The 22,577-nt window shown below is 31.6% G+C and overlaps 1 protein-coding gene and 1 non-coding gene across 2 annotated transcripts; one reads left to right on the forward strand and one right to left on the reverse strand.

The window, feature by feature from the left end:
• Positions 1-287: 287 nt before the first annotated feature.
• LOC115240571 (heterogeneous nuclear ribonucleoprotein 27C-like) lies at positions 288-4,418 on the reverse strand. Its single transcript, XM_029815801.1, has 5 exons — positions 4,266-4,418; positions 4,011-4,159; positions 3,845-3,927; positions 737-923; positions 288-470 (listed from the first exon to the last, which is right to left on the reverse strand). Exons 2-5 carry the CDS (start codon positions 4,054-4,056, stop codon positions 370-372), a joined length of 417 nt encoding a protein of 138 aa, XP_029671661.1. The 5' UTR covers positions 4,057-4,159; positions 4,266-4,418; the 3' UTR covers positions 288-369.
• Positions 4,419-21,624: 17,206 nt separating this feature from the next.
• On the forward strand, positions 21,625-21,708 carry Trnal-uaa. The gene has a single exon. It is a non-coding gene; the product is annotated as a tRNA-Leu (tRNA).
• The last annotated feature ends 869 nt before the right edge of the window (positions 21,709-22,577 follow it).

Here is a 22,577-nt window from a genome sequence, read left to right on the forward strand (position 1 = left end):
CGTGACAAGTATAGAACTTGTGGAAAAGGTAATAAAAAACTTTTTGGTTTTTCATTTAACATATCAAAAATCGCGAGAAATTTATACATCGGTCTTAGCGCTTCGAGCATTAAGACTTATTGGTAGAATTTGTAAGGTACTATTCAAAACTCATAAAATCGCCGGGATTCCAAAAAAATTTTTTTTTTGCATTTTTTCATATATTGAATAAAATAAAAATTTTTTTAAAGTTCTGACAATACTGTTGACAGTTCTGGGTAGCACCTCACGAATTCTATTCTTGCTGACCGGGTTTAGAATGGTGGCATACTCACCTTGATTGCTTTCTCCTCCTTGATACGCTGAGGATAAGTGATGTCCGCGTAATTACTATACGCGGAGTACCCTAGTAGTGTAATCTGGAGTCTTAGCCGAACTGCTGCTAAACCCGGGTACACTTGAGCCGGTATTCTGCCGTAAATATATATCACCTGAAACATTCGTTCATAACATTAAATCCACATTCATCTAATCAGGTTAAAAAAGAGCTAATTTCTAACGGTTTAATAAAAAGATATAAAAAATAAGTTAAAACGTTCTCTTCTACAAAGAGAGAGAGGGGGGAGGGAAGGAGGGAGAGAGAAAAAGTAAGAATCGAATATATGCAGTACTAACAGAAATATTATTTAAATAATGTAAAAACCGTCAAACATGTATCAATTAGTATATTCTAATATAAAAATTAATTTACACTCACCCCTGGATTTCTTTTTTTCCTGATCGTACATTATGACCACTTCCATAACTTTGCCAAAGCGAGTAAAATAGGATCTTAGGTCTGTCTCCGTCACATCACTTGGCAAACCACCAAGAAAAACTTTTGGGAAGCCATCACTACGTTTTGGTTTCTGAAGAGTGCGTGGATTACATGGTTTTGGATCAATCTGTAATATGAAATAATTATAATTACTCGTCATTTCATATCTCTCGGCATTTTCGATATATGCAACTGGACGAGTGAATAGTAATTAGCATATATATAAACTATATATTGAATTGACGGGGAGATAACTATTTTTGTAATTTAAATAGTATTAAGTGTGAATACACACCGCTTTTAATTTATTTATTATATAAGTATTATTTTAAAAAATGTTAGTTTATAATATAATTATACCGTTTAATTAATGTGTGTGTGTGACTTTGTATTTTATATTTAGAATTAAATATTACTTTTATTTAAGAAATAGAGTATTACATAAACATTATGTGTGCAGAATATTATATTAATTAATATAAAGTAACTAATTAACCTAAAATATACAATAATTCGTAAAGATAATTGTAAATGGTAATATATAATGCGCATATACATATATTTCTAAACTTTATCTCAAAAATTTATTTTTAATGCGAATTTAAAATTCATTTTACAGTTTTTGATAAAAAAATAATTTAACAATATATTTGCATGATATCTTTTCTTTTCAGGTCGAAATTAAACGTGCAGAACCGCGAGACTCGTCCAGCAAGATGAACAATAATAATCAGGGTCAGTACGGCCCAACAGAATGACCCATCGATGGGAATGGCCGGGAATATGGGGCCTATGGGTGGCCCAAACGGGCAAATGGCCTAAGATGGGAGGACCATAGACATAGTATATCTAGACCGAGTATCGAGGAGTGGGGGCCAAGGTACACGTAGAAAAGGACGTACTCTGTTCCGTGCCCCTTACGTTCTCTCTCGCTCGCACGTAGCATAGCGAAAGAGAACGTTATGCTACGTACGAGCGAGAGAAAACGCAAGGGGCACGAAACAGAGTATGTCCTTTTCTAAAAGCATCTTTACCCCCACTCCTTAAATAAAGGCAAACGCTCGGTCTAGATATATTATGTCAATGGGGAGGACCAATGGGCCCGCCTGGTAACATGATGCAACAATATCAGAGTTGGGGCACTAGCCCCCAAACCGGTGCATACGCCAGATATAGTACCCAATACAATGCTCAAAGTTGGGGTGCACCACCGGAACCACCTCAACAATAACAAATCCCGCCGCCGCATCAGCGGGGAGGGAAGCAACTATAATGTTCAACCTGCTGCAGTTACCCAGGACTATGGAAGTTATAGTAATTTCAGAAATAATTAATATTCAAATATTTTCCTTTCACTTTTATACTTTAAAGAAAAAAATATTAATCAATTAAGATTGATCAAAGTCTTACATAATTTAATTGATTATATGATTATCAAAAAGTAATTAAACATTTTTGTTGATAACAATAATAATAATTTCTTGTTGATCGAAGTATATATAAATTTTATAAAAATTTGATAATATATTAACAAAAAAAATCCGTATGTTTCTATATGTTTTTTCAATCTTCTTTTCTTGTTGTTGAAAAAAAGATTGAAAAAACATACAAAAATACGGATTTTCTTTGTTAACATATTATTAAATTTTTATAAAATTTATATATACTTCGACCAACAAGAAATTATTATTATTGTTATCAACAAAAATGTTTAATTACTTTTTGATAATTATATAATCAATTAAATTCATTATAAAATTTAAATTTAAATTTAAATAATTAAACAACATAGTTAATTTGAATAATATTTTTGTTAAACAGGATTCAGCTTTCTCAGCTTCAAGAATGAAGAAGCAGTGGACAGATGCGTCATGGAGCATTTTGTCAATTTAAATGGAAAACAGGTATAACACATCAATACACCATCGCCATGTAACCATGATGCTGCACAAAACCATATATTATCATGACATATGATTTTGTGTGACAAATAGAAAATAAGTATACGTATATGTACATTGTCAATATGAATTGTTCTCTTGCGATTAGAAATATTACATAGAAACTTTAGTCACATAAATTACTACCATTAATTCATACGAGTAATTTTATTAAATGTGCTATTCCAGTAATCTATTTTATAAAAATACAGTTTACAAAAAAAAAACCAACATTTATATGTTATCTTTTTTTTTGTGAACTAGATTTTTACAAAATAGATTACTGAATAGCACATTTAATAAAATTACTCGTATGAATTAATCGTAATAATTTGTGTGACTAAAGTTCCTATGTAATATTTCTAATTGCAAGAGAACAATACATATTGACAATGTACATATACATATACTTATTTTCTATTCGTCACACAAAATCATATGTCATGATAATATATGGTCTTGTGCAGCATCATGGTTACATGGCGATGGTGTATTGATGTGTTATACCTGTTTTCCATTTAGGTTGTCAAAATGCTCCATGACGCATCTGTCCACTGCTTCTTCATCCTCGAAAATGAGAAATCTGAATCCTGTTTAACAGAAATATTATTCAAATTAACTATGTTGTTTAATTATTTAAATTTACATTTAAATTTTATGATGAATTTAATTGATTATATGATTATTGAAAAGTAATTAAACATTTTTCTTGATAACAATAATAATAATTTCTTGTTGGTCAAAGTATATATAAATTTTATAAAAATTTAATAATATATTAACAAAGATAATCCGTATTTTTCTATGTTTTTTCAATCTTTTTTTTTGTTGTTGAAAAAATATTAACAATCGATATTTGATTAGCAAATAAGATAACCAAAAACATTTTTATAGAAAAATTATTATTGACCATGTTTTCTTCTATTTGTATCAATTAACAAATTAAAATTAGAAGATCTTCTAACTCTTTATATATTAAATTTTTTCATTTATATTTTATCATACATATACTTATTTTCTATTTGCCACACAAAATCATATGTCAAAATAATATATGATCTTGTACAGCATCATGATTACATGGCGATGATGTATTGATGTGTTATACCTGTTTTCCATTTAGGTTGACTAAATGCTCCACGACGCATCTGTCCACTGTTTCTTCATCCTCGAAGCTGAGGAAGCTGAATCCTGTTTAACAAAAATATTATTTAAATGATGTGAAAACCTGTATCAATTAGTATATCCTAATATAAAAATTAATTTACACTCACCCCTGGATTTCTTTTTTTCTTGATCGTACATTATGACCACTTCCATAACTGCCAAAGCGAATAAAATAGGATCTTAGGTCTGTCTCCGTCACATTACTTGGCAAACCACCAAGAAAAACTTTTTGAAAGCCACCCCTACGTTTTGGTTTCTGAAGAGTACGTGGATTACAAGTGGATTAACAAAAATATTAATTAAATGATGAGAAAACCTGTATCAATTAGTATATCCTAATATAAAAATTAATTTACACTTACCCCTGGATTTCTTTTTTTCCTGATCGTACATTATGACCACTTCCATAACTCTGCCAAAGCGAATAAAATAGGATCTTAGGTCTGTCTCCGTCACATTATTTGGCAAACCACCAAGAAAAACTTTTGGGAAACCACTACTACGTTTCTGTTTCTGAAGAGTGCGTGGATTACATGGTTTTGGATCAATCTGTAATATGAAATAATTATAATTACTCGTCATTTCATATCTCTCGGCATTTTCGATATATGCGGATATACAACCGGACGAATAAATAAAACGCGACGAACGCGATGTTCCACCATTTTCCCAATACTCACGTATGCTTCGCGACTAGTTTTGTAACGGCGGACCCCTCGCGAAATAAATGGCGGTCGAAGCCAACTTCATACCGACGCCTTCTTCCCTGCCCCTCCCTCCCCGCCCTCCTCTTCCCATCGCAAACTACTTTACGAATGAAATATGCCGATCGCAAGCCCGAAATCTATCACAAATCGAGAAATTCACTTCGTACATGGTGTCGCGAACGAACACAATATTATATTTTCGCGACACTCCCGATATTCGCGGTACCACGCAATTATATCGAATCATGGCGGAAGACTATCGGACGCGCCGCGTAACCTTCGCCCTCGAATCCCTTTCCATCGCGGACTACCTGAAATAAATGGCGGTCGCAGGCAACTTCATACCGACGCCTTGTGTATCTTCCTTGCCCCCCCTCTTTCTTCCCATCGCGAACTACCTCATGAACGAAATATACCGATCGCGAGCCCGAGAAATCTATTAAGAAATACCTACTTATTATATATAAACTTTATAATCCAAATCGTTGAGTAATTCTCTATCTTATGGCGGAAGACTTTATCGGACGCGTCGCGTAACCTCCGCCCTCGTATCCCTTTCGATCGCGGACTACCTCACGAGATAAACGAATTATTATAATCGCGAGCCTGTTTGTAATCGCGAAACTAATACACCACAATTATCCTACTTACTTTTTTGTATCTGCAATTCAATCCCGAGAAAACGCGCATCCTTCCGCCACAGTGGTCTTCCCGAAAGAGAGGGATACCAACCACGAAAGTAAAAAAAGTGATGCAATAAAACAAAAGACAATCAGTGCGTGCCATAGACATAGTATATCTAGACCGAGCGTTTGCCTTTATTTAAGGAGCGGGGATAAAGATACACGTAGAAAAAGACATACTCTGTTCCGTCCCCCTTGCGTTCTCTCTCGCTCGCATCTAGCGTAGCGAAAGAGTACGCTATGCTACATGCGAGCGAGAGAGAACGCAAGCGGCACGGAACAAAGTATGTCCTTTTCTACGTGCACCATGGCCCCCACTCCTCAACACTCGGTCTAGATATACTATGTCTATGGTGCGTGCAGCCGAACAAACCGATTGGTAGCAATGCAACGTGATTGGCTTTTACTTTTAGAACCAACAAATCAACATCGAGTATTGATAAAACTCAACATTAGCAGCGGATTAACGTAACGCGGAACGAGAAGGGAACCAATGGCGAACGTTCCGCAGTTTTTGTTACGTTCGCGATTGGTTCCGTTCTTTTTCTGCGTTATGCTATTCCGTTGGGTTCGCCCCCTTATTGTTCTGTTAAACGCGGCCATTCGCTTGCGGACATAAAGCATAATAAACTCTTACGAAGAGAGAGAGAAAGAGAGAGTAAAAGAGAGAGAAAGAGAGAGAGATTTTAGATATTTTAGCCATTAAACATGAAAAAGTTTTAAAGCCATGGTACATAAAAAACTGTAAATAATAAGACGTAAGAATTTCATCCATTACTTACGAAATTTTCAACATTACTTACGCTTCAATATGGCTGCTTACGTTCTCAACTGTAATTGGCTTTCATTACATCTTAAGTCTTACTGCTTAAGTTTTTCTATGTACTATGGCCTTTAGTCATAGTCATGGCCTAATTTACACCAATATATTTTAATACCTACTTAATACTATATTACAACCACAGCCATTTCATCTTTTGAAGGAATGGCTATGATTGGCCAGTATAATATACTGCCCGACTATGATTCGTTTCGTCCCCCTTGCAAGATAAACGTAGGAGTGGAAATGGAAATATTCATATGGTGAACGTAGGATAGGTATCCCCACTCCTACGTTTACCTTACTAGTAGCGTTTTTGAATGGACGGGTTAACCCAACCCGGTACAATTAATCACTATATTTTACCATGAATTCAAGCCTTTTATTGACAGAGACGATACAATGACGTCATTAATCGCTCTGAGAGCGATTAAACCTGCTACATTCGAAAACGCTATAAGAAAAGAAAACAAAACGAATCATTGTCGGACAGTGTATATACTTACGTTAATACGTATTAAAACATACGTATTATATCGATGTGGATAGAAGCACCATAAAACTCGTACCCAACTACGCATTAAAGATTGAAGACTAAAGATTGAAATTTAATTAATTAGAACAAAAGGAGCTAAAATTTCTTTATTCTGATTAATATTACATTTCAATCTTTAATCTTCAATCACAATGCATAGTCTGATATGGGCTTAAGAGCTTATCCAAAGAAATTTACATAAATACATAATGCATATGCAATATAAACAAAATAACTAATCAAGTATCTAGGACGCTATATTGCTACCTTCTTCGTATTAAACAAATGATTGGTTGATTTTTCTGTGCATTACATATCTATGCAACTTTGTCTAAATAGACTCTAACTACATACATTTGCCCGTGTCATTAAATACAAAAAAGAGGGAGGCGTGTCGCATTTTTATAGAGGGCACACGCACTGAGTTATTGTTTCGCATCTTATGTGCACGCGTCTTCCACAGATCGAGAATAAATATTATGTCGCGAGAATAAAGTATCGTAAATGTTGAATCGAATAGTCGGGCAAGGTGAAGTCAATCATATAGTCTTATAGTCACTTTGAATTTAATGTTAGTTTAGAAATGCCACAATTGTGGTGGACGTTTCTCCCGCCAAAAACTAATCCTGTCAATATCGAGAGTGTCATACAATGTCGCGAGCGATCTTTTTTCTCGTATTCGTATCGTTAACTGTTACACCAAATCGTGACTAGATATATTCTTGTGATTGATTTGAATCTACATGCTGCCAAGGAGAATGGACTGACAATGACAATGCTCCCAATGCTTACGAACATTTGTTAGTGGGTGAGTAAATTTATTTGTTATATTCGATTAATCATTTATTTATCTCTCTGTCACAATCATAATCGACTGAAATGTATGTACACGCGAGAAATTTACATCGGTGCAAATTTATCTGGATATGCACACGGTTAGTTGCGATACGAATTGGGTCGCGAATTGGATCAGGGTAAGCAACCACGTCGATAAAAAGCAGAGTTGATAGCGCTATTAGCGCTGCGCGACCGCTAGAGGAACGAATAATCGGGAAAGCGGGAAGTCAATCATATAATCACTTTGAATTTGATGCTAGACTAGAGATGTCACAATTGTCGCGGTGTGTTGTCATGTTCGCTGCTATGAAGATTATTAATTCTCCGCAACATGCACGTGACGTAACTCGATCGTAACGCGTGTTGTCTGTCTAACAGGTCTCAACACGGTATTACAGTACGTGACCATTGTGTCACAATCAAGCGTCAACCGTTTCTGATTGCGGTCTGGCAATAATCTCTTCATTCGATAACATTTTGCTGTCAGCAAATCCTTCGAATTTTGCCTTCCGACTAACTAATTAATATATTGAATCTATTGCCTTGGTTTATCTTTTTCCAATTTAATCTAATCTGGACATACATAATTATTTTCGAATACAATATAAATGCAACATATATGTATCTCTAACGACATCAGGGAGTAGAATTATTTGTAAAATAGTTTGTAAAAAATTCTTTAAGAAAAGTTTATATATAATTAAGAATTTTATATTTAAGTTCTCGTGCGCAAAAGTTTTTTCCTCGCTTCTTTTAAAAGGAGTAAATTTTCTGAAATGAATATTTCCGAAGGGATAAAGAAATATGGACATTAATTTTTACTTAGAACATATGTATAAATGCCTCTCTAGGCATAATTATTATACGTTTATTGTTAGCATGGAAAATAAACGAGATGACGTGCAATGACTGGAAAATGATCAAGAGATATCAATGCATGTACATAAAGCTTAACGCGTATCTATCATCGAGTATACATTGATCTCTCGCCTCTTTTTTTCGTACCAAAAGAGAAAATCGACGCGTTGACTTGTACGTAACGCATTCTTACGTAAGAATGTGCGAGCGTTCATGGTTATCCGATTGTTTTCCATAGAACTGGTTAGAAGTTTCTTGAAAGTTATGTGACTGTTATTACAATAAAATTTTAGTGAGAGAGAAGATATTTATATCTACATATTTTAATCGATTATGATTAATGATAGTGACAAAAAGATAAATAAACGATAATCGAATAACAAATTTACTCACACACGAATAAATATTCGTAAATATCAAAAGTATTGTCGTTGTCAATCGTTTCAACACACCGCAAATCATATTTTCTGTAATAAAAAGAAAACAACAAATAATGTCGAACACTTTATGTGTTTTTCAATCAATATGCTGTGGCAGTTATTCTGATCAGATTGTATGCTAATATAATTTCAAACTCTCTCTTTCTTCACAGCAATCTTTTACAATCTGATATTATGGAGAAGCAGTCCAAATCTCCGAATATCGATAATTTCTCTGAATCCGACGAGAAATCATCGTCTCGCTCTATACCGAGGCATGTTTTGGAGACATCCGTCGAGCAGGCTTCACCAAGTTGGATAGATTACGTTAGGTATTATATTCTTTGATTAGAATTATTTTAAACTAATATTGCCTATTACAAGATATCAAAATTAATATTATTATTAAAATTTATAATAAAATTAATATTAATCTGTAAATAAAATTTTATTTACTTGCCTTTATATTTTTTAATAATTCGAGTTTATTTGAATTATTAAGAATTGTTTAGAGTAACATTGTACATGCGCGTGTTATTTTCTTGCATAATAAAAAATTATAATTTTCGAAGAAAAATATTTTTGATATTAAAATAATTTCTACACAAGATTAAATTGTTTGAGATAGAAATTGCAGAATCAAAAATTTATTTACTTAAATAAGAGTACTTGCATTTACTGTAATCATGAAAAATAAAGTTTAGAAATATTTTTAATATATAATTAGCAGTTTGAACTGTCTGTATTTAACGTAATGCGATGATTCGAGAATTAACACATGCGATTAACTAAGAAAAATAGAATATCACATGTCTATATATACTATGTATGTTTAAAAATACTATGCTTTACATATAAGTTTTAAATTATGTTTTTTTCAATATTGTATACATACATTTTAAGAATAAATTGTGAGAACTATTGAACAATATATCAAAAGAGCTTTAGAAACAACTGTTCTGTTAAACAGGATTCAGCTTTGTCAGCTTCGAGGATGAAGAAGCAGTGAACAGATGCATCGTGGAGCATTTTGTCAACCTAAATGGAAAACAGGTATAACACATCAATACACCATCGCCATGTAACCATGATGCTGTACAAGACCATATATCATCATGACATTTGATTTTGTGTGGCAAATAGAAAATAAGTATATGTATATGTACATTGTCAATATGTATTGTTTTCTTGCAATTAGAAATATTACATAGAAATTTTAGTCACATAAATTACTACGATTAATTCATAAGAGTAATTTTATTAAATGTGCTTTTCAGTAATCTATTTTGTAAAAATCTAGTTTACAAAATAGATTACTAAATAAGACATTTATGTATTGTTCTCTTGCAATTAGAAATATTACATAGAAATTTTAGTCACATAAATTACTACGATTACTTCATACAAATAATTTTATTAAATGTCTTATTTAGTAATCTATTTTGTAAACTAGATTTTTACAAAATAGATTACTGAAAAGCACATTTAATAAAATTACTCTTATGAATTAATCGTAGTAATTTATGTGACTAAAATTTCTATGTAATATTTCTAATTGCAAGAAAACAATACATATTGACAATGTACATATACATATACTTATTTTCTATTTGCCACACAAAAACGTACATTATGACCACTTCCATAGCTTTGCCAAGGCGAATAAAATAGAATCTTAGGTCTGTCTCCGTCACATTACTTGGCAAACCAAGAAAAACTTTTGGGAAGCCACCACTACGTTTTGGTTTCTGAAGAGTACGTGGATTACAAGTGGATTAACAAAAATATTAATTAAATCTGACCACTTCCATAACTTTGCCAAAGCGAATAAAATAGGATCTTAGGTCTGTCTCCGTCACATTACTTGGCAAACCACCAAAAAAAACTTTTGGGAAGCCACTACTACGTTTTGGTTCCTGAAGAGTGCGTGGATTACATGGTTTTGGATCAATCTGTAATATGAAATAATTATAATTACTCGTCATTCCCTCCCTCTTCCCATCGCGAACTACCTCACGAACGAAATATACCGATCGCGAGCCCGAGAAATCTATTAAGAAATACCTACTTATTATATATAAACCTTATAATCCAAATCGTTGAGTAATTCTCTCAACGATATCTCATAGCGGAAGACTTCATCGGACGCGTCGCGTAACCTCTGCCCTCGTATTCCTTTCCATCGCAGACGAGATAAACGAATTATTATAATCGCGAGCCTGTTTGTAATCGCGAATACTAATATACCATAATTATCGTAAAATATATTTACTTTTTTGTATCTGCAATTCAATCCCGAGGAAGCGCGCGTCCTTCCGCCACAGTGGTCTTCCCGAAAGAGAGGGATACCAACCACGAAGGTAAAAAAAGTGATGCAATAAAACAAAAGATAAACGATGAGTGCGTGCAGCCGAACAAACCGATTGGTAGCTAATGCAACGTGATTGGCTTTTACTTTTAGAACCAACAAATCAACGTCGAGTGTTGATAAGACAATAACTCAGTAAGGGCCTCAATAAAAGGAATAAGGAACAGGGAATAGAGAACAGAGAACAACCGCAGTGGAGGGAATGCGCACACAAGTGTTGTGCGCGCATTCTCTCCAATGCGTTTGTTCTCTGTTCTCTATTCCCTGTTCCTTATTCCTTTTATTGTGCTGAGAGCCTAAGGATGCAAACCCATGCAACGGATTAGGGTAACACGGAACGAGAAGAGAACGTAATAAAAACTGCGGAACGTTCGCGATTGGTTCCGTTCTCCTTCCGCGTTACGCTATTTCGTTGGGTTCGTAGCCTCATTGTTCTGCTAAACGCGGCCATTCGCTTGGGGATATAAAGCATAATAAGCTCTTACGAAGAGAGAAAAAAAGAGAGAGAGAGAGAGAGAGAGAGAGAAAGAGAGAGAGTTCAATTTGTGATAACAAAATATACATATAGTTTAGATATTTTAAAGCCATTAAACATGAAAAAGTTTTAAAGCCATGGTACATAAAAAACTGTAAATAATAAGACATAAGAATTTCATCCATACGAGATTTTCAACATTACTTACGTTTCAATATGGCTGCTTACATTCTCGACTGTAATTGGCTTTCCTTACATCTTAAGTCTTACTGCTTAAGTTTTTCTATGTTTTCCATGGCCTTTAGTCAAAGTCATGGCCTCATTTACACCGATATACTTTAATACCTACTTAATATTATATTACAATCACAGCCATTCCATTTTTTGAAGGAATGGCTATGATTGGCCAGTATAGTATACTGCCCGACTATGATTCGTTTCGTCCCCCTTGCAAGATAAACGTAGGAGTGGAAATGGAAATACTCCTCCTTAAATAAAGACAAATGCTCAGTCTAGATATACTATGTCTATGGGAAATACTCATATGGTGAACGTAGGATAGGTATCCCCACTCCTACGTTCACCTTGCTAAAAAAAGAAAACGAAACGAATCATTGTCGGGCAGTGTATATACTTACATTAGTACGTATTAAAATATATCGATGTGGATAGAAGCACCATAAAACTCGTATCAAACTGCATTAAAGATTGAAAACTAAAGATTGGAATTTAATTAATTAGAACAAAAGGAGCTAAAATTTCTTTATTCTGATTAATATTATATTTCAATCATTAATCTTCAATCACAATGGATAGTCTGATATGGGCTTAAGAGCCCATCCAGAGAAATTTACATAAATACATAATGCATATGCATTATAAAGAAATTAACCAATCAAATGTTCAGGACGCCATATTGTTACCTTCTTCGTATTAGACAAATGATTGGTTGATTTTTCTGTGCATCTATCTATGCAACTTTGTCTAAATAGACCCTAAAGCCCGTATCAGACTATGCATTGAAATTGAAATTTGACCAATCAAGACAAGGAAATTTTAGTTCCTTTTATCCTGATTGGTCAAATTTTAATCTTTAATATGTAGTCTGATACGGGCTTAATTATACTCCGCCCAGCGAGAGAATAACCTCGGTCCGCGCATAGACAGATCCCACGCCTATAAAGTCCCCACCACATCACTATGGTTGCGTTTCGTTTCATGCATGACGCGTATGATGCATTACTTTGATTGGTCAAATTTTAATCTTCAATATGTAGTCTGATACGGGCTTAATTATACTCCGCCCAGCGAGAGAATAACCTCGGTCCGCGCATAGACAGATCCCACGCCTATAAAGTCCCCACCACATCACTATGGCTGCGTTTCGTTTCATGCATGACGCGTATGATGCATTACTTATCCTTGTTGTTCATCGAATGTTAAACAAGGATAAGTAATGCATCATGCGCATCATGCATGAAACGGAACGCAGCCATAATGATGTGGTGGGGACTTTCTAGGCGTTCAATGGGAGGAGACCTGCGCGAAACGGACGAGTTTTCGTCCGATCCGAGGTTATTCTTTCACTGGTCACTGGACGTAGTATATGTGACTATGGCTGCGATCGGGAAGACGCTAGAGATGCTTCGAAGTATTGCATTAACCAATTAGAATAAAGAAATCTTTACTCTTTTTGTTCTGATTGGTCAATCAAACGCTTCGAAGCATTTGTAGCGTTTTTCCGACCGTAGCCTATGTGAGTTTGTTGCCGCCCGCGCACGGGAACGGACGTGTTTAGACACGTTATAAGTCCTTTGGACTTTATTTTTGAGTTTCTTCCTCTCCTATAGAGGAATCTTTTCTATTTGTTACTCTTAACCAGTTTTTGGCCGAAATATACCGATTCTATTAGATCGGATGTGGCCATAAAAGCAAAGGAAGAAGAAGAAGACGTAGTATGTTTGTAGTGCAATAATCTTGAAAGAATTTTTTCTTGGAGGAAAGTGTGAAAGAAAGAACTTATTGAAATATATTATATCTTTTTACGACAAAGACTCGCGTAAAGAATAATAAAAAGAGTAACAACAAATAGTGTCAAAGACACTTGATGTGTTTTTCAATCAATATGATGTGGCAGTTATATTCTGATTAGATTGTATGCTAATATAATTTCAAACTCTCTCTTTCTTCGCAGCAATACTTTACAATCTGATATTATGAAGAAGCAGTCCAAATCTCCGAATATTATTTCTCTGAATCTGACGAGAAATCATCGTCTCGCTCTATACCAAGGCATGTTTTGGAGACATCCGTCGAGCAGGCTTCACCAAGTTGGATAGATTACGTTAGATTTTATATTCTTTGATTATAATTATTTTAAACTAATATTGCCTATTACAAGATATCAAAATTAATATTATTATTAAAATTTATAATAAAATTAATATTAATCTGTAAATAAAATTTTATTTACTTGCCTTTATATTTTTTAATAATTCGAGTTTATTTGAATTATTAAGAATTGTTTAGAGTAACATTGTACATGCGCGTGTTATTTTCTTGCATAATAAAAAATTATAATTTTCGAAGAAAAATATTTTTGATATTAAAATAATTTCTACACAAGATTAAATTGTTTGAGATAGAAATGCAAAACTAAAAATTTCTTTACATAAATATTAATATTTGCATTTATTGTAATTATCGAAAATAAAATTTAGAAATATTTTAAACATATAACTAAAAGTTTGAACTGTCTTTATTTAACATATCGTGACGATTCAAGAACTAACACATGCGATTAATTAAGAAAACTAAGATACCAAATGTCATTAACCAAGTATTTTTTCATTTTTAAAAACAATAGAGGCCAGATAGCAGACAATGATGCACGCATAAATGTTACGGAATGTAACTATACAGTTAAACCGTCCACTACGGAACCGTTTCTTACGGAATCATACGCACAAGACGAAGTATATGACGTTATTAATCGGTCTCAGAACGATCAAACTTGCTTGACTCGAAAACACTATACGTTACCGCCGGCATAGCTCTCAGGTTCATTAGAGCACTCAAACTTCCTCACCCGGCAAATGCCTTCGTTAAGATGAAGATACCATCAAGGAGGAAAAATTTTCAGATATAACTGATAAGGAACGAATAATACGATATTTATGATTAATGATCAACATGCAATTACAAAGGTTATCAAGTTTTATATAATGCAAACGATTCTGACCAGAAGAGTTGTTAATAAAGTAATCGATCTTTTTTAATTAAGAAGAAAAAGGTACTTAGACTATACTGGTGCATTTTGCGTAAAGTTTCAAAGAAAATATCCGAGAAAAGATAGACGAAGCTTCAATATAAATCGATGATTAAATCACAAGATAAATCGCGATTTAAAATTTGCGAAAAAAACGCGATGAATAAATAAATGGACGATAGCCGTAATACTCGATTTCAATGTATGTACATGTAATTTTTGGAACAATCGGAGGAATAATATAATTACTATATACTTAAACAAAAATGTTTCGACGAACATTTGGAGCGCTTTTTATAATCGCGTCTGTAATATAGTATATTTGTGAATATAAGATCTAATGCCCGATTAATTTTTAAATGCGTGATTTTATAAAAATTTCGCGATTGAGGATAAAATATCTGTATCGCGGATGATTGGCTAAACAAGATAAAACCTTATAAGTCTTAAGATATCGTTATAAAAAACTGCGTTATCGCCATGTTCAGTAGAGGATAACTGGCCCAACAATTTGACCAGATCAAGGTCCCTCCGCCAAGTAACACGCCGGTTAATATCCGACAAAGACAAGAACAATCCTAAAGATAGAGAACAATCAACTTCTTGCTTTTACATCGGACTCCGCAAGATCAATCCGCAAAGAAAAGTTAAGTGATCCGTTGAATATCAAGGGCCCCGCTGTAGGAGGGAACGAATTCCGGATCTTCCGGACTACTCCCAATAACAATGATTTCGGTAACGAATCAACGACAGTTACCATTATCTTCAATTCACGAGATTGAGATTCACGCGAGAAAATATGTTCTTCCATTATTAAGAAATATATCTCTTTATTGAAAAATGAATGGATATAGCAATTTTTGTGGAATTTTTATGTGGTTACAATCGACTATATTTGTGGATAATGAAATACATGCACCATTATCGTAGCTTGTGTTAAATGTGCGAATACAAATAATTCTTGGGTACCAACTGTTCGAGACGAATCAAAACCGATAACAGCAAAATTAAAAAAATTTAATTTGTATACTTTGCAACATATAAAATAAATCAAAATAATATGAAGCATAATTAATTCCAAGTTATAATTAATCTTTTTTTATAGTATTTAAATACATTAATTTGCCGATATTTGACTGATATCGGGGTACCCATTCGATTTGTCTCGAAGTTTTAAAGTATATGCACATTTTACATTATATTCATACATAATATTTTGTAACATAATATTAAAAAAAAAAATGAAAAAATTTTATGAAATAGTATATTAAATTGCGCATGTATTTTATTATAGTATATATAGAATGGTATATCTAAAAACCAAAATTAATTTTCTGATTCGGCTTCGAAAAGGCAGGTCGTGTGGCAGACCGTCGTCGTTGAATTACTACCAAAATCATTGCTTTCAGAAATCGCCAGGAAAACCTCGGTTTAATTCCAATCTTGCAACAAAATTCCCCATTTTTCAACAGGGCACCGAACTAGATATCGCGGATGGATCTTACAAGAACCGACAAGAAATAATTCTCCATGATGAAGATTATTTCGACTTCTCGCCGGTACGAACCACGTAACGTTCACCTGACGAGAGGGACAGCGATAAGGCCTCTTAATTAAGACAGCAATCGCGTCCAAGAACGTGGAAAGAACGCGGTGTTTTCGCGATGTAGTTTATAAATTTATTTGACGAATATTTAATTCCGATACAAAATTCGTAAATATCAATCAAATCAAAATCATGAAATTCGGGATAATTTACTCGCAATTTTGCAATGTCAAAGGCAGTCGTCAAATTTCGTGAATGAGAAGCTAATATTTAATCGTTGGCTTAACATGAAGTCTTCACATTCATATTCAATCATTTTTCTATTAAATACTAGAAGAATTAGTGATATTTGTGATATTTATAAAAATTAAAATATAATTTCTCGAATTTATCAACGATTCTTTGGTATAAAAACAAGCTCTTAAGTTCATAAATATTTTTTAAAATAAATAATATATTTAATAATAAACTAATATATCAATTAAATTAATTGTTTGAGATTCTTATAATAATATAATATTATTTATAATAATATGTAATTTATATTAAAATAAAATTAATAAAACATTTATATGTCTTATATAATTTAATAGATTGATAATTTGGCTTTATATTAATTAAAGCAATCTTTCATTGAGATGATAATATAGATGAATGGGCTATTAGAAAAATTAGAATCAAATTGGCGCAACATAAAAATAAATTATTACTATTTTATACAATTGATAAAATTATTTGCATCTTCTTCATTAAACAAATTAAATAAAATTTATCAATAAAAAAGATATTTCATATTCTTTTTATAAATTTTTACTTTAATTTATATTTTATATTATATTTGTAATATGTTTTAATGCATATTAAAAAAATCTATTAAAAACTTGAAATTTGATTTAATCTTTTCTAGCCCATTTAATAATTTTAAATTTTTATTTTTTTACAATCTTTTTATAATTGATTTTTACCCTTTTTAGTTTCCTTGAAAATAAATTTTATCTTATTATCTTTAAATAATAATCTAAATTTAATTTTTAAGATTTGTCTAAAAATAAATTTAAATTTTATTCTTTAGTTTATCTCCCTAATATTTTAATAGTCTTAGTATTTTTTTAATTCCTAGTAAGCATTTATTTTGTAATATAATATATAATTTAAGGAGGAAAAATGTATTTTATAATTGAGAGATTACCGCATCCTTCGTTCTCCTCGATTAAATGAGATACAATATAGATATACTTTTAGAAAACAAACACTAAGTATTGAATTTGTTTTTTTAATTAAAAAATAAATTATAAGAGATATACATTGTAAAATTATATAATGTCAAAATCAATGAATCATTTAATGGATAATCAATAATGGTCAATGGTTAATGGATTAATTAATAATTGTCAACTCTTATCGCTTCGATTCTTACTTGAAATAAATAAATTGCGCGAAATATTTAGTTCGGAAATAGCTACCGCCTTGATACGTTAAAAAATTAATACATTTTAAATAATACGTCTTAGAATTAATCATTAACAGCGCGTTAATTAATTCTTTGAAATTCATATAATCGCACAATGATAGATATATTACCAAGTTTTCATAAAATGTCATACGAAAAAACGCGATATTTTTCGCAATATTAGTTTTAACAAATAACACAGTCCAACAAAAAAAAATTTTGTCAAGTGACTCTGATGAGAGTAAGTGTTTCTTATAGATTTTCAAGCACAAAAAACAGAATCTTAAGGAATTAAATGCTTATCTTTATCTTATGTTAAGTTAAGATAATCCTAATAGTCCTAACAACCTTACTTTTGCTGGCCAATCCAGCGGGAATCCAGGATCGAAATTTTGGGGAGCGTGTCCTATTCGTGTATCCTACTCGCGTGCCCTACTCGCGTGCCCTACTCGCGTGCCCTACTCGCGTGTCCTACTCGAGTGTCCTAATAGAATGCACCGTATGTTGCTTCCGTTGGGCCAGTTGAACCTACCTTTCGTTGATCCTGGCCATATTCATTCTGGCTACATCTAGCCAGAGATGTAACTTCGACCTTTATCGGAGGTCAATGAAGGAAAAAAATTCCTTCCGTTGCCGACTAATTATTATTGCCGGTACATGAGCATAATTTTATGCTCGTTTATAGTCGTGAGACATTATAACAGTTTGTCATGAATCGTTTTAATAAAACTTTACTTTAATTGATTTAATGCCAAGTTGTCAATCAAAATTAATTAATTGAAATAATAATAACTAATCTTATAATAATATATAATATTATTTATAATAATATGTAATTTATAAATAAATTATAAGAGATATACATTGTAAAATTATATAATGTCAAAATCAATGAATCATTTAATGGATAATCAATAATGGTCAATGGTTAATGGATTAATTAATAATTGTCAACTCTTATCGCTTCGATTCTTACTTGAAATAAATAAATTGCGCGAAATATTTAGTTCGGAAATAGCTACCGCCTTGATACGTTAAAAAATTAATACATTTTAAATAATACGTCTTAGAATTAATCATTAACAGCGCGTTAATTAATTCTTTGAAATTCATATAATCGCACAATGATAGATATATTACCAAGTTTTCATAAAATGTCATACGAAAAAACGCGATATTTTTCGCAATATTAGTTTTAACAAATAACACAGTCCAACAAAAAAAAATTTTGTCAAGTGACTCTGATGAGAGTAAGTGTTTCTTATAGATTTTCAAGCACAAAAAACAATGCCGCTGTTCAAATTGCTCCATCACGTCAAGTTTTAAAGTTATTTCGACTTTTAAGATGAGCAATCAGCAATTTTTCATTTTAAAATTCAAAATGACTTTAAAATGATGGAGAGCAGCATTGTTTTTTGTAGTCGAAAATCTATAAGAAACAGCTACTCGGATTAGAGTTACTTGACAAATTTTTTTTTGTCGGTCTGTGTAATTAATGTTAAGAGTCTCTTTTGTATCACGTTGAATTCTACTCAGAATTTTAATTATAAAGCCGGAAATGCGAGAAAGTCTACTTTTTTTTGGAAGACAGATATATATTTATGCGACATACGTGAAATTGTGATTTCCGAAACGCGGAGGTCTATTTTATTATATTTTCCTATAGTTTTAACCGTGTTATTTCGATTTAGAAGGATTTTAGAATGTCAGGGTCGCTACGTTGATCTGTAACATGCAAATAGAAGACCCAAATTGTAGCAGCGCTTAAAATAATTAATATTTTAGAAAATTTATTATACACATTGAATTTTATATTCAATGCATATAATAATAAGCAGATTAATAAAATAATTTTATAAATTTTGAAAAAAATGCTACTAATAACTCTAATAATTCCATATAAAAGCTATAATCTAAATGTAAAAACTTTTACAAGATTATAGCTTTCATATAAAAATCTGAGATCAATTATTTATTAAACGATTAATGTATCACGGAGCTTATCGTTATATTAATTATTCGATTTTCCGATTCGATCGTTTTACATTCTTAATGCAAATTATATCTAGATCGGCAAAAAGTCAAATGCTATAGCATCGTGGACAAAATATATTTGACTCTATGTGTTGTTAAAGAAATAATTATTGTCCGTAAAAATTGCAACGAAACAATAATTTATAATTTGGTTTTCTATTACTTTAATTTTTATTTGATTAAATGAATAAATTACAAAATATGTGATTTGAGATCTATCGTCTTAATATATGTATATACGTAGTTACATATTATTTATAAATGTTAATTAATTATTAATTATATTTTAATAGCAAATAATTTTCCGATACTGATGGCGATCGCGTTTAAAGGAGGAATTCGACGGAGCGTCTCGCACGACTATTTTCCAGCTCGAATGTCGTCGCGCGAATGATAACAAAGTCGAGATACGTAAATCGTAAAGAGAGAGAGAGAGAGAGAGAGAGAGAGAGAGAGGGAGCGCGCAAATGTTTACATTTCGCTGCTAAAATAAATACCATATGTTATTAATATTTTAGCAGCGAATTACGACGATCTATATATATATATATATACACACAAATATTTTATTTTATATACTAGTATATATTTTAAATTAATTTTAAATATTTTAAAGATAAATTTTTTCACAGTTCCGGTTTTTTATTTAGAGTCTTGGGTAGCATCTCACGAGATATAAAAGAAATTTTTAACATTTTTATGCTCAAATAATTAATATTGCAAGAGATATCGAGATTTTTTTATCATTTTTGTCTATTATTATTTATAAAAACTAAATTGCGCATTTTATAATATTTTATATAACACACACACATATAATATTATCGTTATGTTAATTACTCGAACCTCTCGGATTCGATTCGATTATTTTATTGTGCGTTCTTAACCCGAATTATATTTAAATCGTCGAAAAAAAACGAAAAAGCATCGGATAAAATATAATTAAACTTTAAGTATTTTTAAAGAGATAATTATTGCTTATAAAGAGAGAGAGAGCGAGAAAGATCGCGATAAAACAATAACTTACAATTTTGATTCTTGTCACTTTGCTTCTTCATTAAATGTGTATATATCACGCAAAATACGCACCTTGAGATTTATCATTGTGATATAATTATATATTATTTAAAGTATGTGAAAGATAATATTGCTCGACTATCGCCGTGCGACTGATAACACATAGGAAAGTAATTTTAGCGTCTCGCTCCACTATAATTTTATTCAAGTGTCTCCGTATGAATCATAACAAGGCCGTGATATGTAAATAATGTTTACGCACGTCAATGTTTACGCCGCCAAGACCGAATATCATATGTTAGGTATTGTCCTAATTCGCTGCCGAAATATTTTACGTATTATACAATATATATGCACTACAATATATAAATATTGAAAAAGATTTACTATATCAATTTCAATAACAATTTAAATAAATTTTATTTAATTAAATATATGAAAAATTTCTTAAGATTTCTCAAAATAATTATAATATTTCATGATCAAGTACAACAGTTTTTTTATTTATTTCTAAATTTAAACAAAACTACGTGCTGTGTGCTAGTTTCACTAAAAAATAAAAAAATATAATAGGGTTGTAATTGTATAATTGAAAAATAATTGTTATATTATAAATAATTTATCACATGATACTTAATATATACATACAATATATACATTCCACATCATTATAATACGGTGTGGAAGAGTGACTAACACATCGAGCTAGGTTGGCCGAGCGGTCTAAGGCGCCAGACTTAAGTTCTGGTTCCCGTCTGGGAGCGTGGGTTCGAACCCCACACCTGGCAAATTTTTTTGTTACAGAGCATTTGGAAATGAATAAAACTGTTACCAAACTTTATCATGAAATATTATGATTACATCCTAAAACATTATAATTAATTAAATTATTAAAATAATTTCTATTTGAAACTTTTAGATATTCGATATTTTATCTTGTATTTAAAATCTTATATTTTCTCATTCGTCAATATATTTCCAAGATTTTGAAATTATATAACACATTAATAATGCGAGATCAATGTATTATCAATTTTGAACATTTTCTTTAAGAATGTGTGTGTTTATATTACTATCCTTTAAAAATATTCTATTCTTATTATATTTTTAGCATCTACTTTTTGTTTCATATATAGAGCTACTTTACAATTTGAAAATATCCATAATATATCTTATAATGTATAAGTGGCAAATAAAAACATTAATAACAAGAAGAATTAAATGATAAAAATAACATAAAGTACCATCTATCTTAGAAGTACAATATCAGTAGAAACTGTTACACATCGGCAATATAGACATCTGCATGCTTATTTTACCTTGTTACCTCTAGATATTTCAGATATTCTCTTCAGATGAACTCACAAGTTGCCTCATCCTGAGTAGACAGTGAATTCTTGCAATACTAGATGTCAGTTGCCTCTATTTCCAATTAAACTGATATTGATTATATTTTAAAATTATTAAATTTCTTTTAATTATTTCTTTTCCTTTAAACAAAATGCATTTAATTAATAAATATATAAATTTTGATATGTATACAACAAATATAAAAAGATTTACAAAAACACTATCCATATTACAAAGATGCATATATATATAACGATACATATAAATTGTCTAAGAAAACGGAAGATTATTTATAGTAATGTATTTG

The sequence above is a fragment of the Formica exsecta genome, unplaced genomic scaffold, assembly GCF_003651465.1.
Source record: "Formica exsecta isolate Colony F162 unplaced genomic scaffold, ASM365146v1 scaffold442, whole genome shotgun sequence".
NCBI lineage: Eukaryota > Metazoa > Arthropoda > Insecta > Hymenoptera > Formicidae > Formica > Formica exsecta.

Bases quoted from the DNA above. Each gene is read 5' to 3' on its own strand.
- LOC115240571 (XM_029815801.1), bottom strand. From the start codon at position 4,056: ATGGAAGTGGTCATAATGTACGATCAAGAAAAAAAGAAATCCAGGG. The intron at 924-3,844 runs GTATAACACATC...TTCATATTACAG, and splicing joins TCAACCTAAATGGAAAACAG to ATTGATCCAAAACCATGTAA. The intron at 471-736 runs GTGAGTGTAAAT...CGAATGTTTCAG, and splicing joins GGAAAAAAAGAAATCCAGGG to GTGATATATATTTACGGCAG.